This window comes from Tasmannia lanceolata, unplaced genomic scaffold, assembly GCF_043159265.1.
Source record: "Tasmannia lanceolata isolate RefF3 unplaced genomic scaffold, GAP_Taslan_0.1 ptg000007l, whole genome shotgun sequence".
Lineage (NCBI taxonomy): Eukaryota > Viridiplantae > Streptophyta > Magnoliopsida > Canellales > Winteraceae > Tasmannia > Tasmannia lanceolata.
This window is the reverse complement of record NW_027518684.1, coordinates 23,849,341-23,872,773: the sequence shown is the minus strand read 5'-3', so window position 1 is coordinate 23,872,773 and position 23,433 is coordinate 23,849,341. Positions and strand designations below refer to the sequence as shown.

Here is a 23,433-nt window from a genome sequence, read left to right as displayed (position 1 = left end):
GAACGCTAATGAATGGGATCTAAACATATGAATAGGATCCATGGGCATATTTCGGATCATCATATCTGGGATCCGAAAATTTTCGGATTGGGTATGGGCACCCCACAGATGCACATTGGATAGTCACGATCCGAAATGTTTTGCAAAAATATCCTCCAAATTTTATTAATGCTAACCATTCTATGAAGGTAGTTTGGTCGATACCTCTCTTGTCATTTAATGAAATACTATTTAGAAATGGTTTAAAAAAACAATACGATTTTTGGATGGTTTCGTGTCATGTTGTTGAGGATTATCATGGTGAGTCTATTGAACATATATGCCGTCATGAATATATTATTAATTTATCATTTTTTTATTACTAAGTGTTATTGTTATTCATCATATTCTTTGATATACAAGCATTATTTTACACATAGATTAAACATAGATAAATTTTTAATTTAGCTGAAGAAAATGCATAAAGACACACTACAAGTGGACTGCCATTCTAACTCTTTTTAAAAAAAAAATAATTATTTACTTAGCTTAGCGGGACATAATAGGACACTCCGATGGACGGTCCGAATTAAAATGGATCGTAATCATGACGTGGAAAGTAGGATCCGAAGAACAATCCGAATCCGACCCGACCGATAAGGATTTTGAATGGATTGTGACCGTGACATAGGTGGATCCAACCCAAAGTGCATCCATAGACATCCCTAGAGTCACCATAGAACAAAAATCCATCTCTTTTTCTATTTTGGACTTTCTCATTTGGAAATATCTTAAAAAAGGAATTGCCCCCCTTTTTAACTTTGGACAGTCCCCTCTAGTGTATTTTTTACTACTCTTTTACACTAGAGGGGGCTGTAACTGTTCCAAGTTTTTTTTATATGAAAAGGGTCATTGTATCATGAGAAATTATACAATGAAAGCTCGCACCCACCACGTGCCTCACAAGTTGTTCATGTGTCTATACGTTAACACGGGAAAGTTTTATAAATGCACGAGAGAGAGAGAATTTATTGGCGTGGTTTTCAACTCGTGGGAAAAAAGAAGGGCGGCTGAGGCTAACGTGCGCAGGTGGGGATGGAGGCGCCACTGATAAACGGTGCCGGAATGATGGTGCCCACGGGAGACTACCGGCAGGTGACAAGATTTTCCGATGCGATGGGAGTGTTCATGAGGGAATCTCGGAAGCTGTGGGCCATAGCCACCCCGATCGTGTTCAACATTCTCTGCATCTACGGCCTAAATTCAACGACACAGATCTTCGTGGGCCATATCGGAAATCTCGAGCTCGCTGCCTCCTCTATCGGCCTCTCTGTCATCTCCACTTTCTCCTTCGGATTCCTGGTCAGACTCTTCTCGATCCTCTCCCGTTTCGGTTTTCCGATTTAACTGTTTCGGCCGTTACGTTACGTGTTTTGTGTCAACTGTTTTTTTTCACTATACCCTGGAATTTTCTGGGAAAGTTTGCAAAATAATTTTTTTTTCCAGAATTTCCTGATTTTCCATGGATTGATGACACTGAAATAAGTAACTTGAACCACTGACAGTTGGACCTTCAATTTATAATGATATCCCACTAAACAAGCCTTGATCATATCAATTCCCTCTAAATCTTGGAAATGGAAAAAAAAATCTTAAGAAATTTTTTTCCATAAGATATGTTTTTCCTGCAATCCAAACAGGGCCAAGTTCGTCATAAAATCTCTCTCTCTCTCTCCCCCGTCTTTATTTCTTTCTTGTGAGTTTTGCTAGTAGAAGCACCGATTTTAGTCCTTTTAGACGGTGTTTAAAAACGCGGATGAGACGTAGAATGCGGCCAAGAAAAATTCTTGTCGAATCGGGGCGGCCAAGAATGCGGTTGACATGGTCATAACTCGGGAGAGTAAAAGGAGTTTATTGACTCTGTAGGGCAAAACGCGGAATGCGGATGTGGTTCAACGCGGAACACGGCCAAGGAAAAAAGAAGTCGACTCGGGCAAGTTCCTTGTCGAGTCAAGGAGTTTTTAAACACTGATTTTAGAATCCCAATCTTTTCTGGCCGTTAGGATACATGGATTTTAATCCTGGTTTGTAAATTCTTGGATTTAAAATCAAGATAAAACCTGGATTTTTATAAAATAAAACTTGGATTTTACTATCCTGAAATTGTACAATCTAGGTTTGGTTACATGTAAAATCATGATTTCAGTTTATAAAAGCCAGGTTTTAGCTTGTACATTGACAGCACCATCTTTTCTGGCTGACCTCTCTCTCTCTCCCAACGTTGCAATTTGAGGTTTGACGTTTTGTTTTTTGCTCTCTCCCAACTGGGCTTGCGTACTGCTCTCTCCCTACTTCATTTATTACTAAATTAGTGGATTTTGGCGGCTTGTTAGGAATTGAAAGTTTGAGGCAGCATAAAATATCTCTTGTTTGAAATAGCTTTCAATATCTAACATACAATAGTCTAAAACGAATAGGACACTGCCACTATTAAAAGATGGGGCTTCTGCAAAAAGAGTCTTCGGATATAGTGTTTTTGTTTGTATATAGATAAAAATGTATCGACCTCGTATAGCTTATCTGAGTTAGCGAGTATAAATAGAGTAAGTACCTATGTTGTTTGGATTATTTTAGTTATTGATTCTATAACATAGATAGAGATACGGTGTTTCTAAGAAATCATCTCCATATGATCATTTGTGGATGTTTAAAATGGACGGCTATAAAATGGGTCTATTTTGTGCTTGCGTAGATCGAATGATTAGGATGATGCTATGAAGATGATTTCTTAAGAACACTTTATCTATGTTAGGTTTTATGGAATGAATGGTTTGGATGAGTCAAAGAGATAAGCTCATCCAAGGTCTCCGTCAGATACAACGCCCCTTTTTGTAAATGGAGTCTTCTATTTGTTATATATTAACTTATTTTCATCTTTTTATAATTTAAAATAGAGTGCCTTTATCGTCAACACTGAGCACAATGTGGCCAAACAAAATAACAAGGGCTTTGTTTGTCACTTTTTAGCAGATTTTGTCTTCATGCATGAGGTGGCTGCTTTCACATGCAACAGGCCATCCGCGAAATGCCATCCGCAATGGTCACTAGCAAATCCCAAATACCCTTTATTCCCAAACAACAAGACAAGTGCACTGCTCCCCGAAAATACAATGGGGCACACATTCGTTAGGTCTTGAAGTCGAAAGGGTTTGCCCAACAAAATCTTCTCCATGGGATGATCCTAATCTCCCGATCCGTGGAGGTTTTTACATTGTGCCGTCCATTTTAAACCTCTACAAATCGGAGGGTTAGGATCATTCTATGGAGGGTTAGGATCATTCTATGAAGAATATTTTCTGGGCACACCCTATCTACGTCGGGGCCCAACAAATGAATGGTTTGGATTAATTACCTAAAAAAATGTGGGCCCCACTGTATTTTTGAGTTGCAATGGCATGCACGACCGCCTATTGTATAATTTCAAAACTATTTGTTTTACCAAGCACTTAGCCATTCGCGGCAAGGTCGATCTTTATTTCTAGATTTTAAAAATAGTTGATCAATTTCATCTCAAGATAAATGAGTTTCCAAGGAAGGCTCATCATCACAACGGTCACGGTGCTTGCCACATGTACAACGGAGATGGCAACCCTAATTGCATTCTACTTGTATACAGCACCTTAAAAGTCTGTATGATTATCAATGAGAAATTATATGATGGTTGGTCGTACAAACTTGTATTTTTTTTTAAAGTACGGTCTATCCCACTCCATAGGATGATCCAAACCGTCCATTAGTTGGGCCACAACGTAAAATTGATCAGTTTTTCTAACATTAGTTCGTCTCCTCTTGCATTTGAAATAGGCAATTGAAGAATGCAATTCTAGAATATTATTTGAAGTTGTTCGACAAACTTGCTTATCTTTCAAAATGATTGTAGCTTGGCATGGGGAGTGCACTTGAGACACTGTGTGGACAGGCCTTTGGTGCCGGGCAGGTCCACATGCTCGGTATCTACATGCAACGTTCATGGATAATACTCTTCGTCTCTTGCATTATCATGAGCCCAATCTACATCTTTGCCACCCCTATCCTAAAGCTTATCGGGCAAGAGGCTGCGATCGCTGATCTTGCAGGGAAATTTTCTTTGTACCTCCTCCCCAAGTTGTTCTCTCTAGCCTTAGTTTTTCCTACTCAAAAGTTCCTACAATCCCAAAGCAAGGTGTGGATATTATCATGTATTGGGTTCGCTACGCTAGTCATGCATGTGTTCATGCTTTGGATCTTCATCTATGTCTTTGAGTGGGGTTTGGGTGGTGCTGCTGCTGCGTTCGACATCTCAGGCTGGGTGCTGGCCCTGGCTCAAGTGACTTATGTAATGGGTTGGTGTAAAGATGGGTGGAAGGGGTTTTCTTGGTTGGCCTTCCGAGAAATGTGGGCCTTTGTTAGGCTCTCTCTTGCCTCTGCTGTCATGCTCTGCTTGGAGATTTGGTATATGACGACTCTGGTCGTCCTCACAGGCCACCTGGGCAATGCTGAGATCGCCGTTGGCTCAATTTCGATCTGGTATGCTCATAGTCTTTGTTAGAAGGGTTGAGTAATTATATACCAATATGAGTTTTTATATGATGGCCGACCGTCAAGTACTGTAAAAAAGGTGCCGCCCTTGATATTTGATCCAACAACAGCCCATTTTTTAAGAGGCTGCCCTTGGATTAAATATCAAGGGTGGTACTTTTGAAGTACCACCTTCATGCTACTTGAAGGTCGGGCACCATATAATTTCTCCCTGTATATATAATCTATACTTATTATGTGTCTTTTCGTTGTCATTTACATTTTCTCCAAGATATTTTCTTATTAGAAAACTTTTTATTTAGGGAAGTGATATTTACGCCCCTTTTGATTACTAGGGACACCCAGCGCCATTGTATCAATGACTAGAGGGAGACTAATGTACTTGACATCAGAAGAATCTAGTGGGTTTGATTGTCACGTACACTGGCGCGGGGTGTCCCTGGTGATTAAAAGGGGCGTAAATATCACTTCCCTTTATTTATACCTCATGTTTTGTTTTAATAGTGTGGGCCAACAATAGCATGGTTATGAGTCTCCATTTTACACTTATCTGGCGGGCCCGCCACCTCTACCAAAACCCATGCATATGGTGAAGCCCACTATTTTACACCTCATTCTAGGATGGGCAGGCCCCCCCATTTTACACCCATTCATAGCATGGGCGTGGATTAATACTTGTGTGTGTGTGTATATTATATCAGAAAAGTGTTCCCATGCTCGAGGTTAACACAGATAAGCTTATCTCCACTCGAGTGCAAAAAAACAAAGTGTGCCCACATTTTTTGCCACATTTTTTGGATGATCCAAAGCATCCATATGGAAGGCCCTTACATAGATAAGGTGTCCGCAAAAAATCAAATCCATAGGATCATCCTAATCATCCTAATCTATAGGAACAGTAAGCCCATATTATATATATAAGTAAAAAACCCCGTGCGATGCACGGGCCGACAAAGAACTGTACGGACCACATCAATGGTTGATCCAAACCGTCCATGTGATGGAACACAACATAAATAGGTTGTGCCCGTAAAATCATTCTCATAGGCTGATCCCAGCCCTCCAATCTATAGAGGTTTCCATAATATGTTGTTCCTCTTAAGGTGCCCAGAATTCGTCAATATTTTGAAATGTGACCTGAATCCGTAGTATTATGTAATATATTCACAAAAATCCGTAGTATTATGTAACATATGCACCCAATCCGTAATTTCGCAAAGAAAAAACGCCACCATGTTTACTTTGTGGAGAAAATGTATAATAAAAAATTCATAAAGAAGGGTAAAATAGGTATTGTGAAGGGGCTAGGATTGAAAATATGGGGCTTTAATGGGGGCTTTGTTAACAAAAGCAAAAAAGAGTGATGTGTAATTCTATTAGAATTTTAGAAAAAATTCAAATAATTCTCTCAGTTCTCTTCTGCTATATATATACTAAGTAAAAAACCCCGTGCGATGCACGAGCCGACAAAGAACTGTACGGGCAACATCATAGGTTGATCCAAACCGTTCATTTGATGGAACACAACATCAATAGGTTGTGCCCGTAAAATCATTTCCATAGTCTGATCCTAGCCCTCCAATCTATAGAGGTTTCCATAATTTAAAAAGCATAAAGGAGGGGGGTAGGATTGAAATTATGTGGCTTTAATGGGTGCCTTTGTTAAAAAGCATAAAGGAGGGGGTAGGATTGAAAATATGTGGGTTGAATGGGTGCCTTTGTTAAAAAAAGTCAAAAAGTGATGTGTAATTCTATTAGAATTTTGGGAGAAATTCAAATTATATATATATATATATATATACCCCGCGCAATGCGCGGGCGAGAAAAAACATTAATGGTTATCAAAAGATGCCTTACCACTGGCATGTACAATTTACATTCAAATACGAAGTAGAATTTTGGGGCACAACCTATTTACATTGTGGCCCATCAAATGGAAGGGTTGGATCATCCTATGGTGTGGGCTATACAATCCATTTTGACAAATCATAGGTGAATTCATCGGGTCAATTCATCACCGTCCAAAAAAACAAACTGCTGTATAAAAAACTGGTTTTAAGGTCCACCAAATTGACGGTTTGGATCATCCTATGGTGCTTTAGGAAAAAATTGTTTTGAAGGTCCATCCAAGATATGTCATCGTAGAAGTGGGACCCACATGATGGAAACCATGGAAATTAAAACACGTACAATGTACAGACCACATCATAAGTTGATCCAGACCGTCCATGTGATGGAACACAACATCAATAGGTTGTGCCCATGAAATCATTTCCATAGCTTGATCCTAGCCCTCCAATCTATAGAGGTTTCCATCATATGTTGTTCCTCTCTAGGTGCTCGGAATTCATAAATATTTGTAAGGGTGTAACGAATTTGTAATATCCTCAAAAAATACATCAGAAAAATAGTTTTTTCGTAATTGTCATATTTCTCTACCTCCTATGTGTAGTTTTTTCCATAATTGTCATATACATGTACCTTTGTTCCGTAATTTTCCTCCAAAATGTTTAGTAGTAATGATTACTATTGCTAGCTTCTCTCGGTACTTATTATTGCTAGCAACCTTTCCAGAAATAGTATTTCGTTGCAGTTTTCACCACGCCGAATAGGACAAATCTCTGAACACATAAAATTGCAAAGGATGGGCGAGATGTAGCCTTTAGAAATGGTGGGTAGCAAAATACTTATTCTTTTTCACATAATGCCGGAAAATGCATAGGGTCAAAATTTTGTGGCTTTAACGGGTGCCTTTGTTAAAAATCATAAAGGAGGGGGTAGGATTGACAATATGTTGGTTGAACGGGTGCCTTTGTTGACGTGTAATTTTGTGAGAATTTTGGGAGAAATTGAAACAATTCTCTTAATATCCCTTCCTGCATATATATATATATATATATATATATATATATATATATATATATATATATATATATAGACAGAGAGAGAGAGAGAGAGAGAGAGAAAGGGAGAGAGGATGAGGAAACTTTTGGTGAGCTTAAGCTCACCAAACTTATGGTGAGCTAGCTTGCTCAATCACATGGGGGCCCACTTTGTTAGGATGATCCAAACCATTCATTTGAAAGTCCCTTACATAGATGGGTAAGTCTGTTCATTTTTGTCCTCCACAAATGGAGGGGTTAGGATGATCCTATGGAGCTGATTTTTGGTACACACCCTATCTATGATAAGGCCTTGCAAATGAATGGTTTGGATCACTCCCCAAAATGTGGGACCCATGTGATTGGGCAAGCTAGCTCACCATAAGTTTGGTGAGCTTAAGCGCACCAACAGTTTCCTCATATATATATTTATAAGGAAACTGTTGGTGCGCTTAAGCTCACCAAGCTTATGGTGCGCTTAAGCGCCCAATCACATGGGGGCCCACTTTGTTAGGATGATCTAAAGCATTCATTTGAAAGGCCCTTACATAGATGGGGGGTGTACCAAAAATCAGCTCCATAGAATCATCCTAACCCATCCATTTGTGGAGGTCAAAATGGACAGACCTTGTTTGTCGTCCACAAATCTGCCCATTTTTGTCCTCCACAAATGGAGGGTTAGGATGATCCTATAGAGCTAATTTTTGGTACACCCCCTATCTACGATAGGGCCTTGCAAATGAATGGTTTGGATCACCACAGAAAATGTGGGACCCATGTGATTAGGCGCTTAAGCGCACCAAGCTTGGTGAGCTTAAGCGCACCAACAGTTTCCTCTCTCTCTCTCTCTCTCTCTTTCTCTCTCTCTCTCTCTATATATATATATATATATATATATATATATATATATATATATATATGGACACATACACACACAAGTAGACAAAGAACTGTACGGACCACATCATAGGTTGATCCAAACCGTCCATTTGATGGAACACAACATCAATAGGTTGTGCCCGTAAAATCATTTCCATAGGCTCATCCTAGCTCTCCAATCTATAGAGGTTTCCATAATTAAAAAAGCATAAAGGAGGGGGGTAGGATTGAAATTATGTGGCTTTAAAGGGTGCCTTCGTTAAAAAGCATAAAGGAGGAGGTATGATTGAAAATATGTGGGTTGAATGGGTCCCTTTGTTAAAAAAAAGTCAAAAAAAGTGATGTGTAATTCTATTAGAATTTGGGAGAAATTCAAATAATTCTCTCTCTCTTTCTCTCTCTCTCTCTCTCTCTCTCTCTCTCTCTCTCTATATATATATATATATATATATATATATATATATATATATATATATATATATAAAACCCCGTGTGATGCACGGGCCGACAACGAACTGTACGGACCACATCATAGGTTGATCCAAACCGTCAATTTGATGGAACACAACATCAATAGGTTATGCCTGTAAAATCATTTCCATAGCCTGATCCTAGCCCTCCAATCTGTAGAGGTTTCCATAATATGTTGTTCCCCTTAAGTTGCCCGGAATTCGTCAATATTTTGAAAGGCGTCCTGAATCCGTAGTATTATGTAATATGTTCACAAAAATCCGTAGTATTATGTAACATATGTACCCAATCCGTAATTTTATAAAGAAAAAATGTCACTATGTTGACTTTGTCCACTTTTTTTAGGGAGATGATATTTTCACTCCCCCTGCATTACGTGCACACCCCCCTTAACCTGATTTGACGTGAAAAGTGGGCAACTTTATGTCAAATCACGTTAGAAGGGGAGTGTGAAAGTAATGCAAGGGGGGTGAAAATATCATCCTCCTTTTTTTTATTACAAACGCATAAAGGAGGGGGGTAGGATTGAAATTATGTGCCTTTAATGGGTGCCTTTGTTAAAAAGCATAAAGGAGGGGGTAGGATTGAAAATATGTGGGTTGGATGGGTGCCTTTGTTAAAAAAAGTAAAAAAAGTGATGTGTAATTCTATTAGAATTTTGGGAGAAATTCAAATAATTCTCTCATTTTCTCTTCTGCTATATATATATATATATATATATATATATATATATATATATATAGCTAGAGAAAAAAGAAATTTCTTTTCTTTTTATCTGAGATTTACACGTTAGCATTACTCTTTTACCATTAACCCCTTTGCTGATCTATCTCTATGAGAAATTATTTGAGGGTAAAATCATAATTTACATACAAAAAGTACCGACACATGGTACGTGTCTATGACAATTACAGAAAAAACTACCAAGAAGAGGTAAAGACATATGACAATGACGAAAGAACTACTTTATATTACTCATGCATGACACTTGCAAAATATTGACGGATTCCGAGCACCTGAAGAAGAACAACAATTATGTAAACCTCTATCGATTGGAGGGCTAGGATCAGCCTATATCGATTGGAGGGCTAGGATCAACCTATGGAAATGATTTTACGGGCACAACCGATGGATGTTGTGTTCCATCACATGGACGGTTTGGATCAACCTATAACCCTCTATAGATCGGAGGGTTCGGTTCAACCTATGAAAATTATTTTTGAGGCACAACCTATGTAGGTAGTGGCCCATCTAATTGACGGTTTGGATCATCCTATGGTACGGGCCATACCGTACATTTTAATAAAGTGAGGAGTGGGATCATCAAAATACGGTGAGTAGTGCCATTATAAAATATGGTAGTGAGGACATTAGCACTATATATAATTTGAAACCATCATTGTTACTTAGATGTTCCCACGCAAGTCGGGTTCAACCCGAATTTGGGTTGGGTCGGGCAACCCGACCCGACTCGAAACCCGAATTTGGGTTCCATCTGAAGAAGTTCTGTATATTTCTTTTTCTTTTTCAATATTGAAATAGTCTCCATAGTCCACAATGGACGGTTTGGATAATCCTATGCTGCGGGCCATAGCGTACTTTAATAAAGTGAGGAGTGTGATCATCAAAATATAGTAGTGCGGATAACATTTCCATTTGTTAATTGTTATTCCCTGTTTGGTTTGGATTTTGAGAACCGATTGTGAGTTAAAAAATTGATTATTGGTGACTCACTATTGGTTCTCAAAATCCAAAACAACCCGGTTTGAGTTGAGGTGGTCAACAATTGATACCATATCAAATCGGGTCAACCCGACCCGACCCAACCCGAATTGGAAATCGGGTTGGGTCGGGTTGAGGAAATTGCAAATCGGGTTGGGTCGGGTTGAACCTAGTCGGGTTGGAAATCGGGTTGGGTTGGAAAATAGGGTTCCTCGGGTTGGGTCAGGTTGAGACCCAAGTTGCACCCCTAACGATGACGAAAAAACTACTTTTCCTTATTCACTATGTGGGGGTCAAATTACGGAAAGTTTGATATTACGAATGCAGAACACCTGTAAAAATATTGACGAATTCTAGGCACCTTAAGAGGAACAACAATTATGGAAACCTCTATAGATTGGAGGGCTAGGATTAGCCTATGAAACCTCTATCGATTGGAGGGCTAAGATCAGCCTATATCGATTGGAGGGCTAGGATCAACCTATGGAAATGATTTTAGGGGCACAACCGATCGATGTTGTGTTCCATCACATGGACGGTTCAGATCAACATATAACCCGCTATAGATCAGAGGGTTCGGATCAACCTATGAAAATTATTTTTGGGGCACAACCTATGTAGGCAATGGCCCATCTAATGGAAAGTATGGATCATCCTATGGTACGGGCCATACCGTACATTCTAATAAAGTGAGGAGTGCGATCATCAAAATAGGGTGAGTAGTGCCATTATAAAATATGGTAGTGAGGACATTAGCACTATATATAATTTGAAACCATCGTTGTGTCTTGGATGTTCACACGCGGGTCGGGTTCAACCCGAATTTGGGTTGGATCGGGTTAAGCTTTTTCGCAAATCGGGTTGGGTTGGGTTGGGAAAAATCAACCTGAATTGGAAATCAGGTCGGGTCGGGTTGGGTTGCTGGGCGACCCGACCCGACCCGACCCGAAACCCAAATTTGGGTTCCATTTGAAGAAGTTCTGTATATGTGTTTTTCTTTTTCAACATTGAAATAGTATCCACAGTCCATAATGGACGGTTTGGATAATCCTATGGTGCGGGCCATACCGTACTTTAATAAAGTGAGGAGTGTGATCATCAAAATATAGTAGTGCGGATAACATTTCCCTTTGTTAATTGTTAGTCCCTGTTTGGTTTGGATTTTGAGAACCGATTGTGAGTTAAAAACTGATTATTGGTGACTCACTATTGGTTCTCAAAATCCAAAACAACCCAGCTTGAGTTGAGGTGGTCAACAATTGGTACCATATCAAATCGGGTCAACCCGACCCAACCCAACCCGAATTGGAAATCAGGTTCGGTCGGGTTCGGTCGGGTTGAACCTAGTCGGGTTGGAAATCGGGAACTACTTTTCTTTATTCACTATGTACGGGTCAAATTACGAAAAGTTTGATATTACGAATGCAGGACACCTGTAAAAATATTGACGAATTCCGGGCACCTTAAGAGGAACAACAATTATCGAAACCTCTATAGATGGGAGGGCTAGGATCACCCTATGGAAATTATTTTACGGGCATGGACGGTTTAGATCAACCTATGATGTGGCCTGTACAATTCTTTGTCGGCACGTGCATCGCACGGGGTTTTTTGCTAGTATCTCTATATATTATATATAGAGAGAGAGAGAGGAATGGAAACTAAGGGAATTATTTCAAATTTTCCCAAAAATTTGTGAGAATTACATATCACTTTTTTTGACTTTTTTTAACAAAGGCACCCATTCAACCCACATATTTTCAATCCTACCCCCTCCTTTATGCTTTTTAACAAAGGCATCCATTAAAGCCACATAATTTCAATCCTAACCCCCCTTTATGCTTTTTAAATTATGGAAACCTTTATAGATTGGAGGGCTAGGATCAACCTATGGAAATGATTTTACGGGCACAACCTATTGATGTTGTGTTCCATCACATGGACGGTTTGGATCAACCAATGATGTGGTCCGTACAGTTCTCTGTAGGCCCGTGCATCGCACAGGGTTTTTTTTACTAGTGTATGTGTGTGTGTGTGTGTGTGTGTGTGTGTGTGTACACGGAAAATTATTGCTACTCGGTCTTGTAGCTAAGCTTATCTACTCGGTCGGGTCAAATATAGTGCGGGCCCACAATGTTTGGGTGATCCAAACCATTCATTTGAAAGCCTCTTACCGAGATAGGGTGTCCACAAAAATAACACCCATAGGATGATCCTAACCCATCCAACAGTGGAGGGAAAATGGGGAAAAAAATGGATATACATAGTTTCTCCACAAATCTGCCCATTTTTCCCTCCACTGTTGGATGGGTTAGGATAATCCTATGGGTCTAATTTTTTGTGGACACCCTATCCAGGTAAGGGGCTTTCAAATGAATGGTTTGGATCACCCAAACAATGTGGCCCCCCACTGTATTTAACCCGACCAAGTAGATAAGCTTAGCTACAAGACCGAGTAGTATATATATATATATAAGAAAATGGTTCCTGTGCTAGAGTGCTGGAAACAGGTGTGGGGCCACATTGGAGGGGTGATCCTAAGCATTCATTTGACAGGCCCCGTCATGGATGGGGGGTGTACCAAAAATCAGCTCCATTGGACCATCTTAAGGTGTCCATTTGTGGGGGAGAAAATGGACAGATACTATTTGTCCACAAATCTGCCCATTTTCACCCCACAAATGGACACCCTGTGGTGATCCAATGGAGCTGAGTTTTGGTGGACACCCTATCCATGAAAGGGCCCATCAAATGAATGCTTTGGATCCCCCCCCCCCCCCCCCCGTCCCCCAATGTGGCCCACCCCTGTTTCTGCACTCGAGCGCAGAAACCCTTCTCTCTCTCTCTCTCTCTCTCTCTCTCTCTATATATATATATATATATATATATATATATATATTGTAGTGTGTGAACATGTAAGAGGTAAATTAGTCTTTTTGGTCGATCTCCTTAAACCATATTGTGCCTCAAAACGTACTGAATTTGTAACGGTATTTTCTTTTCTTTTTTGTTTTTTTATTAGAGCCATTTTTTGTCCAAAATATAAAGGATTAGGAATTTAGCTCAGAATTCATCCCCTTTCCGTAAGATAGATGCTGCTTCAGTTTATGCTTTCACCGTAACTAAGTTGCTTGCATTTCTTGTTGATATCTGTTTCAGCATGAATATCAATGGGTGGGAAGCGATGGTGTTCGTTGGGCTCAATGCTGCTGTAAGGTAATGTTTCCAAACTACAAACTACAACCTCTGCATTAGCTAATTGGTAATAGCATTTAGCATTGGTGGGAGAGACATGTGCAGGGACCGGGGTAGAACTCACTCTTAAAAGCTAGCCATAAAGGGAGGGTGCCCAGGCCCTTATAAGCCCATCCACATCTTTTTACTTTTCTGATGTGGGATCTTTGCTTTTGCGTGGAACCCCTACAACATGCCTATAGAGCCCATGTCTATAGCCGTGCTATGTTTCAGGGGCTGAACTCATGGTTCCCATGGTGCACAATAGGGATTTTTTATGGGCATGATGGCAGTGGTAGTGCACTATAGGGGTTTTTTGTTTATCTTATCTTTTAATTTATCCTCCGTTTTCCTGATTTGTTTTTGTTTCCTTTTCTTTTCATTTTTCAGCGTCCGTGTCTCTAACGAGCTTGGATCAGGGCACCCCAGAGGCACCAAGTATGCCGTCATCGTTGTACTCCTACAATCACTCTGTATTGGGCTCTTTTTCATGGCCCTGATACTGATATTCAAAAACAAGTTTGCCATCATCTTCACAAGCAGCACAGAGATGCAACAAGCCGTCTCTCACCTTGCAAATCTTCTTGGTATTACTATGGTGCTCAATAGCATACAGCCAGTTATATCAGGTACTTGTTAAATTTACTTGGTTGATATAACTCACAAATATTGTTCTGGGGAATTTCTTAGCAAGGGAAAATCTTGGGATATATTATTATTTTTTATTTGTTCGGGTTTATGTCGATAAAAGTGATAAATAAAATTATTTAAAAATATATAAAGAGGAATGCTAGACTCACAGGAGCCCTTGCAAAAAAAGGGTAGAAGGGCTCTCCCGTTGGTTAATATCCATTTCTGACAATTATGATTGTAATTTTCTGTGCCAACATAAATGGACATTGACCAATGAGAGATCCCTTCTACCTTTTTTTGGCATGGGCTCCTATGAGTTTAGCATTCCTCTTGTCGAGGTAGACTCACAGGAGCCCTTGCAAAAAAGGGGTAGAAGGGCTCTCCCATTGGTTAATATCCATTTCTGACAATTATTAACACCTTAAACATTATTCCGAAAGGGAGATGATATCCAGTGTCACTTGTTTTAATAATTCTTCTTGTTAAGAGGGTGTTATAATTTCCTAAAATCTACCACTAGAGAATCAGATAATTGTAAAATAATGAGATGTGTCATTATTAAAATAAGGCAGTTCAACTATAATCTGCCTTCCAGAAAATGGCACTAGCCTATAGTAGCTCTCATTTGATCCCGTTCATTACATCTATTACATGCAAATGGATGCTTAGATAAAATCAAGCATGTTGGGGCCAATTAGATTAATGGTTTGAATTATGGTGACTTCACATTAGTGGGCCCCATCTCAAGGGGTCTCAGCGAACTTCTCATACAGTTGCATCCGAGAGTTTCATTCTCCTTTTGGATTTATTTATTCGGCTTCTTCTTTATACAGATTTTGACTCCAACATAGAGGATCCATTACACAAACCTTTGTTTAGTATGCTTCGAGTAGTACTTGAAATTTTATTTATTTGATTTTTTGTTGCAGGTGTTGCTATTGGAGGTGGTTGGCAAAGTATAGTTGCTTATATTAACTTGGGTTGTTATTATATCTTTGGCCTTCCTCTGGGGTTCCTTATGGGATACACCCTTAATCTTGGAGTGGAGGTAACTTTCATTTTCTCATTGGTAATGCCACTTCTATGGTAATGATGCTCGGAATACACATACACCAAATAATCAATAAAAGCTCTCATCCCTATCATCTGTTTGAGGTAGCTCCTTGTTAGGTGGTGCACGTAGCCACATACACATATTGTTTTATGTATGTGTGTACTGTCAGAATATATGGGATCTCACCGTTGGATTAGGTTGAGATCTCACCATTGGATTGTCTTCGTGGTAGATTAGGCAGGTAGATTAGAAGTGGTAGCCTAGAATGATTAGGAAAAATCTATCTTTATCTCTTTCTATAATTACTCTATATCTTTCTATATTTATCCCTTTGAGTATTTTATATAAACACACATTAGGGCTCTTTTAAACAGTGTTGTGGCTGTCAACTTCCCATTGTGGGAATGATTAGTTGTTTCTCCCATGGTTTAAGGAATCTCCCCTGTAAAGTGGGAAGCACGCTTCCCCGAAGCGGGAAACATGACGCTTCCCTAAATCAGGGAAGCGTGTTTCCAATTCATGGGAAGCACACTTCCCAAAATTGGGAAGTGAGTTTTCATTTCTTGGGAAGCATGTTTCCCAGTTTTGGTAAGCGAGTTTCCCAAATTTTTATTTTCTTTTTTATGTTTGTTTGGGATTTTTCTTCTTCACTTTTCTACTTAATTTTGCCATTATTTTTTATTTTAAAATTTTCTATTAAATCAACAGTATTCATTATTGTGAAATTTGTTAATTGATTAATTGATTAATTATAAGAAGAGGAAGATGAAAAAGTGTGTATTTAAACTTTCCTTTTTATTTTCCTCATATTCTTTATTTTTCTTTAATGATCCAATTCAGTAAAAACTTATCCATTTGTCCCACTTCATTTTTAGATTATAAGTAATGTTGATGTGTATATTTAATTTTATTCAATTGACAAGTGAAGTAATGTTAGTTAATTTCTCCATTTAAGCAAGTAATCATTTAATTATTTAAGTTGATTAAGAGATTTTTTTATTAACTTTAATATTTGATATTTTGATTAATTGTTGGGAATTGGATTCATATTTAAATTAGTTGTTTTGGTTGCTGTTAATATTTAATATCAGTTGAAATTTTGATTCATTTATGGTGGTTGGAGTCGATTATCTGATCTTGCTTGAAAACTTGAATATACTTGCATTTAAATTTTATAAATATTAAAATATTAGGGGAGTGATAAATCGACTCCCATATATCTTAAATCGACTCCCCATGTGTCTGTCTCTCTCGTCTTTCTCTCTCTAACCCAGAGGAGAGAGAAAGACACATAGGGAGTCGATTTAAGATATTTGGGAGTCGATTTGTCACTCCCCAAATATATATTATTGAAACTTCTTTCTAATTGTCACTATTTTTTTATAGTTATTTGTTTTTTATATTTTCATTATTCTTTTATTTCCGCGCTTTGTTTGCATCCTTGGCGCTTCCGCAGCTCTTGATGCTTCCCGCTTCCACATCCCACACTGACAACTATGGTTTCGATCCTTTAGGATCACCAATCAGTACACATGTTGGTTGGGGTACTTTCCCCTTGAGTAATTAGATAGAGAAGTGACATTATAAAAATTGAAGTGGAGAAAAGTGCCATTATGAAATGTTTGTTGTTTGAATGCTTATTGATCCTAATTATTTGCAAATGATTTAGCACTTGAATGGTTCAAATTCATGCCAATTGATTTAGTTTCATGCCCCGAGCCAACCCATAGGCCAGGCATGTGAGAACGCCACATACCTGCAAGCAACCTCACAGACGTGCAAGGTAATAACCAGCAAACCACAATGGCAGAAATAATCAATTCACAGTCAAAATAATCATTGGTCCACAATTATCCAACCATAAGTCTCAAAAGTAACACTAACATCTAATATGGTTCTCACAACCCAGCCCCCAAATAATTAATTTTGGTACTACAAAGTTCCAATAATATTCACTAAAGAAATGAAATATAAAACTAGTCGGATGAATCACTCCAAGCCTCCTGCGTCCGTCTCAAGTCAACTCTCAGGATCTGAAAATGTTATCCACGGTTAGCTTAAGCCCATTACGTTTATATGAGGATCTGTGGTGGATCCATGCATGTCAAAAATAACAAAAGGCCAACATATGTAGATATATGCAGTGGAACAGTAAATCCGGAAATCATCTTGGTATAATAACAATACATATATACACATCATCACAAAACAACAGTATGTATATGCCCAATGCTAATGAGACCTTTGCTCCCTCGAACCGAGCGGAGCCAGTAACACAACAATAATCACACACCACATTTCCTGGCTACCCAAGTCATAGACTCGCAGTCCTAAATATTCAATATGTTGGTTATACTGCACATGCCACTAGAGCATGACCAAAGCATCCCACGTGTTAGGTATACCGCACATGCCACTAGAGCACGACCAAAGCAAACTGTGAATATTGCCATCAAAATACTTGGGTATATCGCACATGCCACTAGAGCACGACCAAAGAAATCCACGTATCGGAAACATCTAGATACTAAGGTATACCACACATGCCTCTAGGGCACGACCAAAGCAACCTGAGTATCAGAAACATAATCACAACACAATCCCATGCATCACATAGCATGACATGAACCCACGCACATCATTATGCAATAGAACTATGCACAGCATGACATGGAAATTTCAATCCACGGTAACTTTATACGATGATAAACACATCATATCAATAGGTCATGAAAACACATAGAAGGGCATGCCAAATCCTAGTTTAGGAACTTTGGGGTTCTAAACTATCAACATAGTTCAACATATTTCCAGTATCCAATCACCACTTGAAATACCAAAGGATCAATATAGTTCAACAAATTTTCGACATCAAACCACCATTTGAGATACCAACAGGTTACTTCTAAGGTACGAATCACTAAAGATCCAACATAAAACGTACCTCTAAGACAAAGTTCCAACCTCTTCGGATCTCGGACTCAATCACCTAGCATCAAATCATCACTCAAATAATGATGAACACACCCAATAGTGGCATACATGACATCATAGAGATACGAAACACTCTTGATGCCTAATCTAGAAGGGAGCAGTAGACCGTCATAGGGTCCCCTTTAGTATTATGTAATTAAAATCATTATAGGGTCTCTAAACATTTTGGAACCATTTTTAACAGATTGAAGACATTTTCGGCATATCCGTAGAGTACAAGAGTGTCGATATCGAACGAGAAACGAGTAAGTTATGATTTTTCGAAGTTTCAGCTGCAAACGGGAAAAACCAGCTTACGGACGTCCGCGATATTTCCCAACGGCCGCAATTTTGCCTGACGTCCGTCTGATAACTAGCCCAATTTGGGTTTAGTTTGGCCGGACTTCCGCAATTTTGCCGGACGTCAGCCCCTCGGGGACTGGGTTTTCCCTCGAGGGGCTGACGTCCGGCCAGACTCGTAGGAAAGCTTAGAGCGAAGAGCCTCCAAAGAGGCCGACAAACTTGCGGAATTCCATCGGAACTTTGCTGGAAAGAAGAAACGAAGGAAATCTTCTCTCTGGAAGACTCTTAACGAAACAAACATAATCAACATTAAAACGGAATTCTAAACTATTTCTTACATTGATCTGAGGTTTCCATCCTTCAAACGCGTCTCTTCACCTCCTTCCACACGACTTTGGCTCTCCCAGACGGCTTCCTCTCTTAGGTTTTGTGTTTGCTCTGCAGGATTTGCCCATCATTAGTATTTATACCAGTTTTTAGGAAGCCCTAATCACTAATTAATGAATGGACAAAAACACCCCCTTCTCTCAACCATAAGGGATGAATTTTATAGGGGTATTTTGGGGTATTTCATTTAGTATGATAATGGCTTTAGAACAAATATTTTGATAGGTTTGAAATTTGTACTAACATTTGAAAGTATTGGTACAATATGTCTCTACTTGGGATTGCAAGTAGAGAAAGATTAAATTTATTGGTGATCCAACCCTTTTTGGTACAATTTATTCTTATTTCTGCTGTTTATTTCATAATTATGTCATCTTGTTTTGTATCGGCTTCTCTTGCTATGATCTTTTTGCGGGGGACTGAAAAGGACAGATTAATAGTGAAAAAGCACAATATGTTCTCTATGTTGGAGATTGAAAGTACACTGAAGATTCTAAAATTTTACAAAAAATTAACTGTGTGAAACAATAGTAGGACGTTGACTCAGACAGAAAAAGTAGGATCCACTGATCCAACCGAATAGGACCCAACTGAGTTAGGACTCAAATATTCTGGATCCGATCAAATTGAGTCTGTTGACAGCCCTAGTTGTGTCATTGGGATTGCTATCCACCCAATTAAAGCTATTCTAGTGCTATAGGAGGCAAATGATATAGTTATTAGATTAACAGTTCGGATTGGTGAACAGATGATCAGAATACAGTGAAAATGAGTTACACTTTGACTATTTCCCTGGCATAAACACTTCTCAATGATTCCTTTCCTCTTGAACTCAGAGTGATCAATTTCTTTATGTTTGTTCCTGAAGTATAAACAGTTCCATCTGTTCCGGAATAGCTTCCTTCAAAAGGCTTCTGCTTGCCTTTCACAACTTTTTTATACTAACTGGCTGTTATGCTAACCAGGGGATTTGGGCTGGAATGCTTTGTGGAACTGCACTCCAAACATTGATCCTTTTGGTAATCATATGGAAAACCAACTGGATTAAAGAGGTAAAATAATATCATATCTATTAATCACTTTTGAACGGAGAGAAGTTTTCCAAAACTGCAATGATCTCTTCGATCATTTTATACTTTTCTGTTAGCTATTGAATTTGTTGGGAATTGTACCAGCAAATGAGAAATGTATAAAATGAATAAAGAGTGCCAATATCAAAAGATGTGAGTGCGGGTATTAGCTACATTTGGAAATTAATCTAATATTAAATGGAGCTACTTGCACTCTCAACTCCATGGAAACATGATTAATTGGACTGCCAACTCTGCAAAAATGTCTCAAAAAGAAGTCTGAAGCAATATCTCTGGGTATTTGTAAAGAGAAAATCTTGACAGAAAGAGGGAGATTATATCAGCACTCCCTTGTTTTGATATTAACACTCCTCTATTATAATCTTCTTTAATTGGCTATTGATAGCTTACTGGGAAATCTGCCAGCCAATGAGAAAATGTGCAAAATATTGTGTAATTATCAAAATAAGTGATTTGATTATTAGCTCCCTAAAAATATTGTAGAGCAAGATTGTTAAAAATTTGATATTGCAGGCTGATCAGGCATCTGAACGGGTGCGGCTGTGGGGCGGAGATGAATATGAAGATCCTAAGTTGCAGATATGAGTTGGGTTTTCCGGCGACCTATGTTGCATCAATACAATATGAGTGTCAGAATCTACGGGTATTGAGTGCCTGATTCGGCAAAACACAAAAAGAAGGATTCGTAGAAATATGTTAATCAATTTTCGAATTTTGTTTTCTTCCATAATAATATGGTTATAACAAGAAATATATTGAAAATTTTAATCGGTTATATAAGTAGATATAATATTTTATTTCTATTTACGAAACTTACTATTAAGACTGGTAAAACTAAAAATATAAGGTGATTGTAAAGTTGTGGCAGTGTTATGTAGAAAAAATACATAAAAGTGATCTAGAAGTGTCTCAGAGTTCTCATGAAGTATTGGAATCCAAGATCTCTGTGACACGTATTCTTCTCCCATTTAGAAGGATCCATGTAACATGGCCAGCGGAGGCTAAATAATAGCCGGATCTCTGGTCACCACTGGCATGTACCTTAATTTGTTTTCCTTTTTATTAATAATATTTTCTTTTTCTATTTGGAACTGTAATGTTTTTCTGTTTTATTTTAATTGTAAAAAATGGCTTTAGAGAGTTAACCAACCCCTCTTGAAAGTAGTAACTAAACCACATTGAAGCAATGTAGGAAAACTCTCCAAATTGGTGTCACAATATCCCCGAGTTGACTCACGAGAAGAAACAATGAAGCAGGGTACCAAAACTCTTCAAATTGGCCTGGGAATATCCCCGAGTTGACTCAAAAGTCTAGCAAGGTGGGCTTCTCCTTTTATTTAATGGTTTCAAGGACTAATTACACTCAAAATGTATTCTGAATGTCCATTCAAATGCACCCTTCAGGCCTATTTGGATACCACCAAAGTTTAGTTCTTATTTGGACATAAGATTAGTTTAATTTAATCTCATTTGCTAATGGTATTGATGATGAAGAGTCGTGATTGGATGGCTGAGGATCACAGCATGATCATCAGTCATTCTATCATTCCCATGCGAGGGGGAGTGTTGAAGAATAAATGATTAAGTAACGGTAACTCTAATGGTTCAAGCTTTTGGAGTAATTGGAGTATTCGTGACAGAATCAGTTCTCTCTCAAACAGTAGGTGAACCTTCCACCTACGCACGCTGTCCAAAGCATCCTTGAATCCACCTTCTCCACTCACTCTATAGCTCTCGTCATTCACCTTCGGGGTGAGCTTTATAAATTGCGCAAAGGATCTCTTTCTGTCACAAACTATTTAAATCGTCTAAAGTCGACTGCAAACTCACTACACATTGCTCTTTGTCCTGTTGATGAAAAAGATCCAGTCATCTATGCATTAACGGGTCTTGGTCCCGATTATGCTGCCATTACTATAGCGTTCTCGGTACATTAACCGTTGCCTTCTTTCAACGAGTTATATTCTCTCTTGCTCAGTCATAAATTGTTTCGTGACCGTACTACTTAACTCAATGGCAAAAATGGTCCCGCCGTGACATTTGTCGCTTCTCAATCCGAGAAGAATTCTCTTGGACGTAATCGTGGCCGACGAGGCCATGGTAAAGGGCATGGAACCCACCAACCGTGTCCACCTCAGCCTGTCCTTCCCCAAGCTGATGTACTTAGCCCAGCGCCACTCACTATTGGACCTTCACCCCCCATATGCTAGATTTGTTCTAGAAGAGGACACAAAGCGTTACAATATTCTATAGTTACATGTATCTCAAGCCCTTGCAGCCATGAATATCAGCATCATGGTGCTGCCAACCTTATGTCCCCAGAACTCTATACTTTCCAAAAATCCACAAACCGATTGAACACTTTGGTTACATGCGTGTGGTGTACGTCTTTCTGTACTCAAGGGTTGTAGTTCCAGACATATTCACTATCAATTTCTTACAGTTAGAATACAGTAACACTAAGTAAAGGGTGTGGTTAGGCGGACATAGTCACCCTTATTATGCGTGTTGCTTCGTTGATTGCCCAGCATAAGTTATATATTTTTTTTCTTTTCATTATTTTTCCATTAAAATAAGTAGGGCATTGTTGGTATTTTAATATAAAAAAAGAAATTTTTAGTATTTTAATACAAAAAGTGGCATTTACTTGTGATTCTAAAAGTTTATTTTATTTACAAAAATGCCCACTGCTTTTGAAAATGTGAGTTTTCACTCTTCCTTCCCAAGTGAATATTGCCACATTGGAAAGTGGAAGAAAGGTTCATGGGTATCTATAGCAATCCACTTCTCTTGCCTTGTGAATGAGTAAAGGAGAAAGCGGTCCAACGCGCATGAGCCACCAAGTAGACCCGGTGGGCTTTTGGCTATATCACACAAGCTCGCCACCCAGCTTGGCCAACCGCACGTGTGACCCGAAGCTTTTTCCCTTTCACTTAAATTTTATTTTTATTTTTTGATACCATCCGCCTAACCACACCCTTAACTTTGCCGTCTTTTGAGAATAACTTCGATGTTATCAGATGAATAATTTTGTAGTTCCTACGGTATTTTGGACATGTTTTGTTTGCCCATGCCAAAATAACTTTGTCCTTATTTTGTGTTGTGATCGTTCGGGATGCAATCTTTCACATCTGCAATGTCCATAAACGGCTCTAATCTAGTAGGCTTTTTTATGAGATGTTATTATGATCTCAAAGGGTGTCTTGAACAGACACTTTTTGCTTATAAAATATCATAAGCATCTTTG

At 38.8% G+C, this 23,433-nt stretch overlaps 1 protein-coding gene across 2 annotated transcripts in view; it reads left to right on the top strand.

Moving 5' to 3' along the window:
* LOC143882318 (protein DETOXIFICATION 35-like) overlaps positions 1-21,270 on the top strand; it is a 124,981-nt gene extending 103,711 nt beyond the window's left edge. Inside the window, exons 1-7 of one of the 2 annotated variants that reach the window (XM_077385854.1) lie at positions 984-1,341; positions 3,920-4,545; positions 13,671-13,727; positions 14,136-14,374; positions 15,308-15,426; positions 20,061-20,147; positions 20,700-21,270. In XM_077385854.1, the coding sequence (XP_077241969.1) occupies positions 1,075-1,341; positions 3,920-4,545; positions 13,671-13,727; positions 14,136-14,374; positions 15,308-15,426; positions 20,061-20,147; positions 20,700-20,771 (1,467 nt within the window). In that variant the 5' untranslated portion in view covers positions 984-1,074 and the 3' untranslated portion in view covers positions 20,772-21,270. Of the gene's footprint in view, positions 1-983; positions 1,342-3,919; positions 4,546-13,670; positions 13,728-14,135; positions 14,375-15,307; positions 15,427-20,060; positions 20,148-20,699 lie in introns of those variants that run through there. The other variant, XM_077385855.1, reaches the window with a different exon arrangement.
* The last annotated feature ends 2,163 nt before the right edge of the window (positions 21,271-23,433 follow it).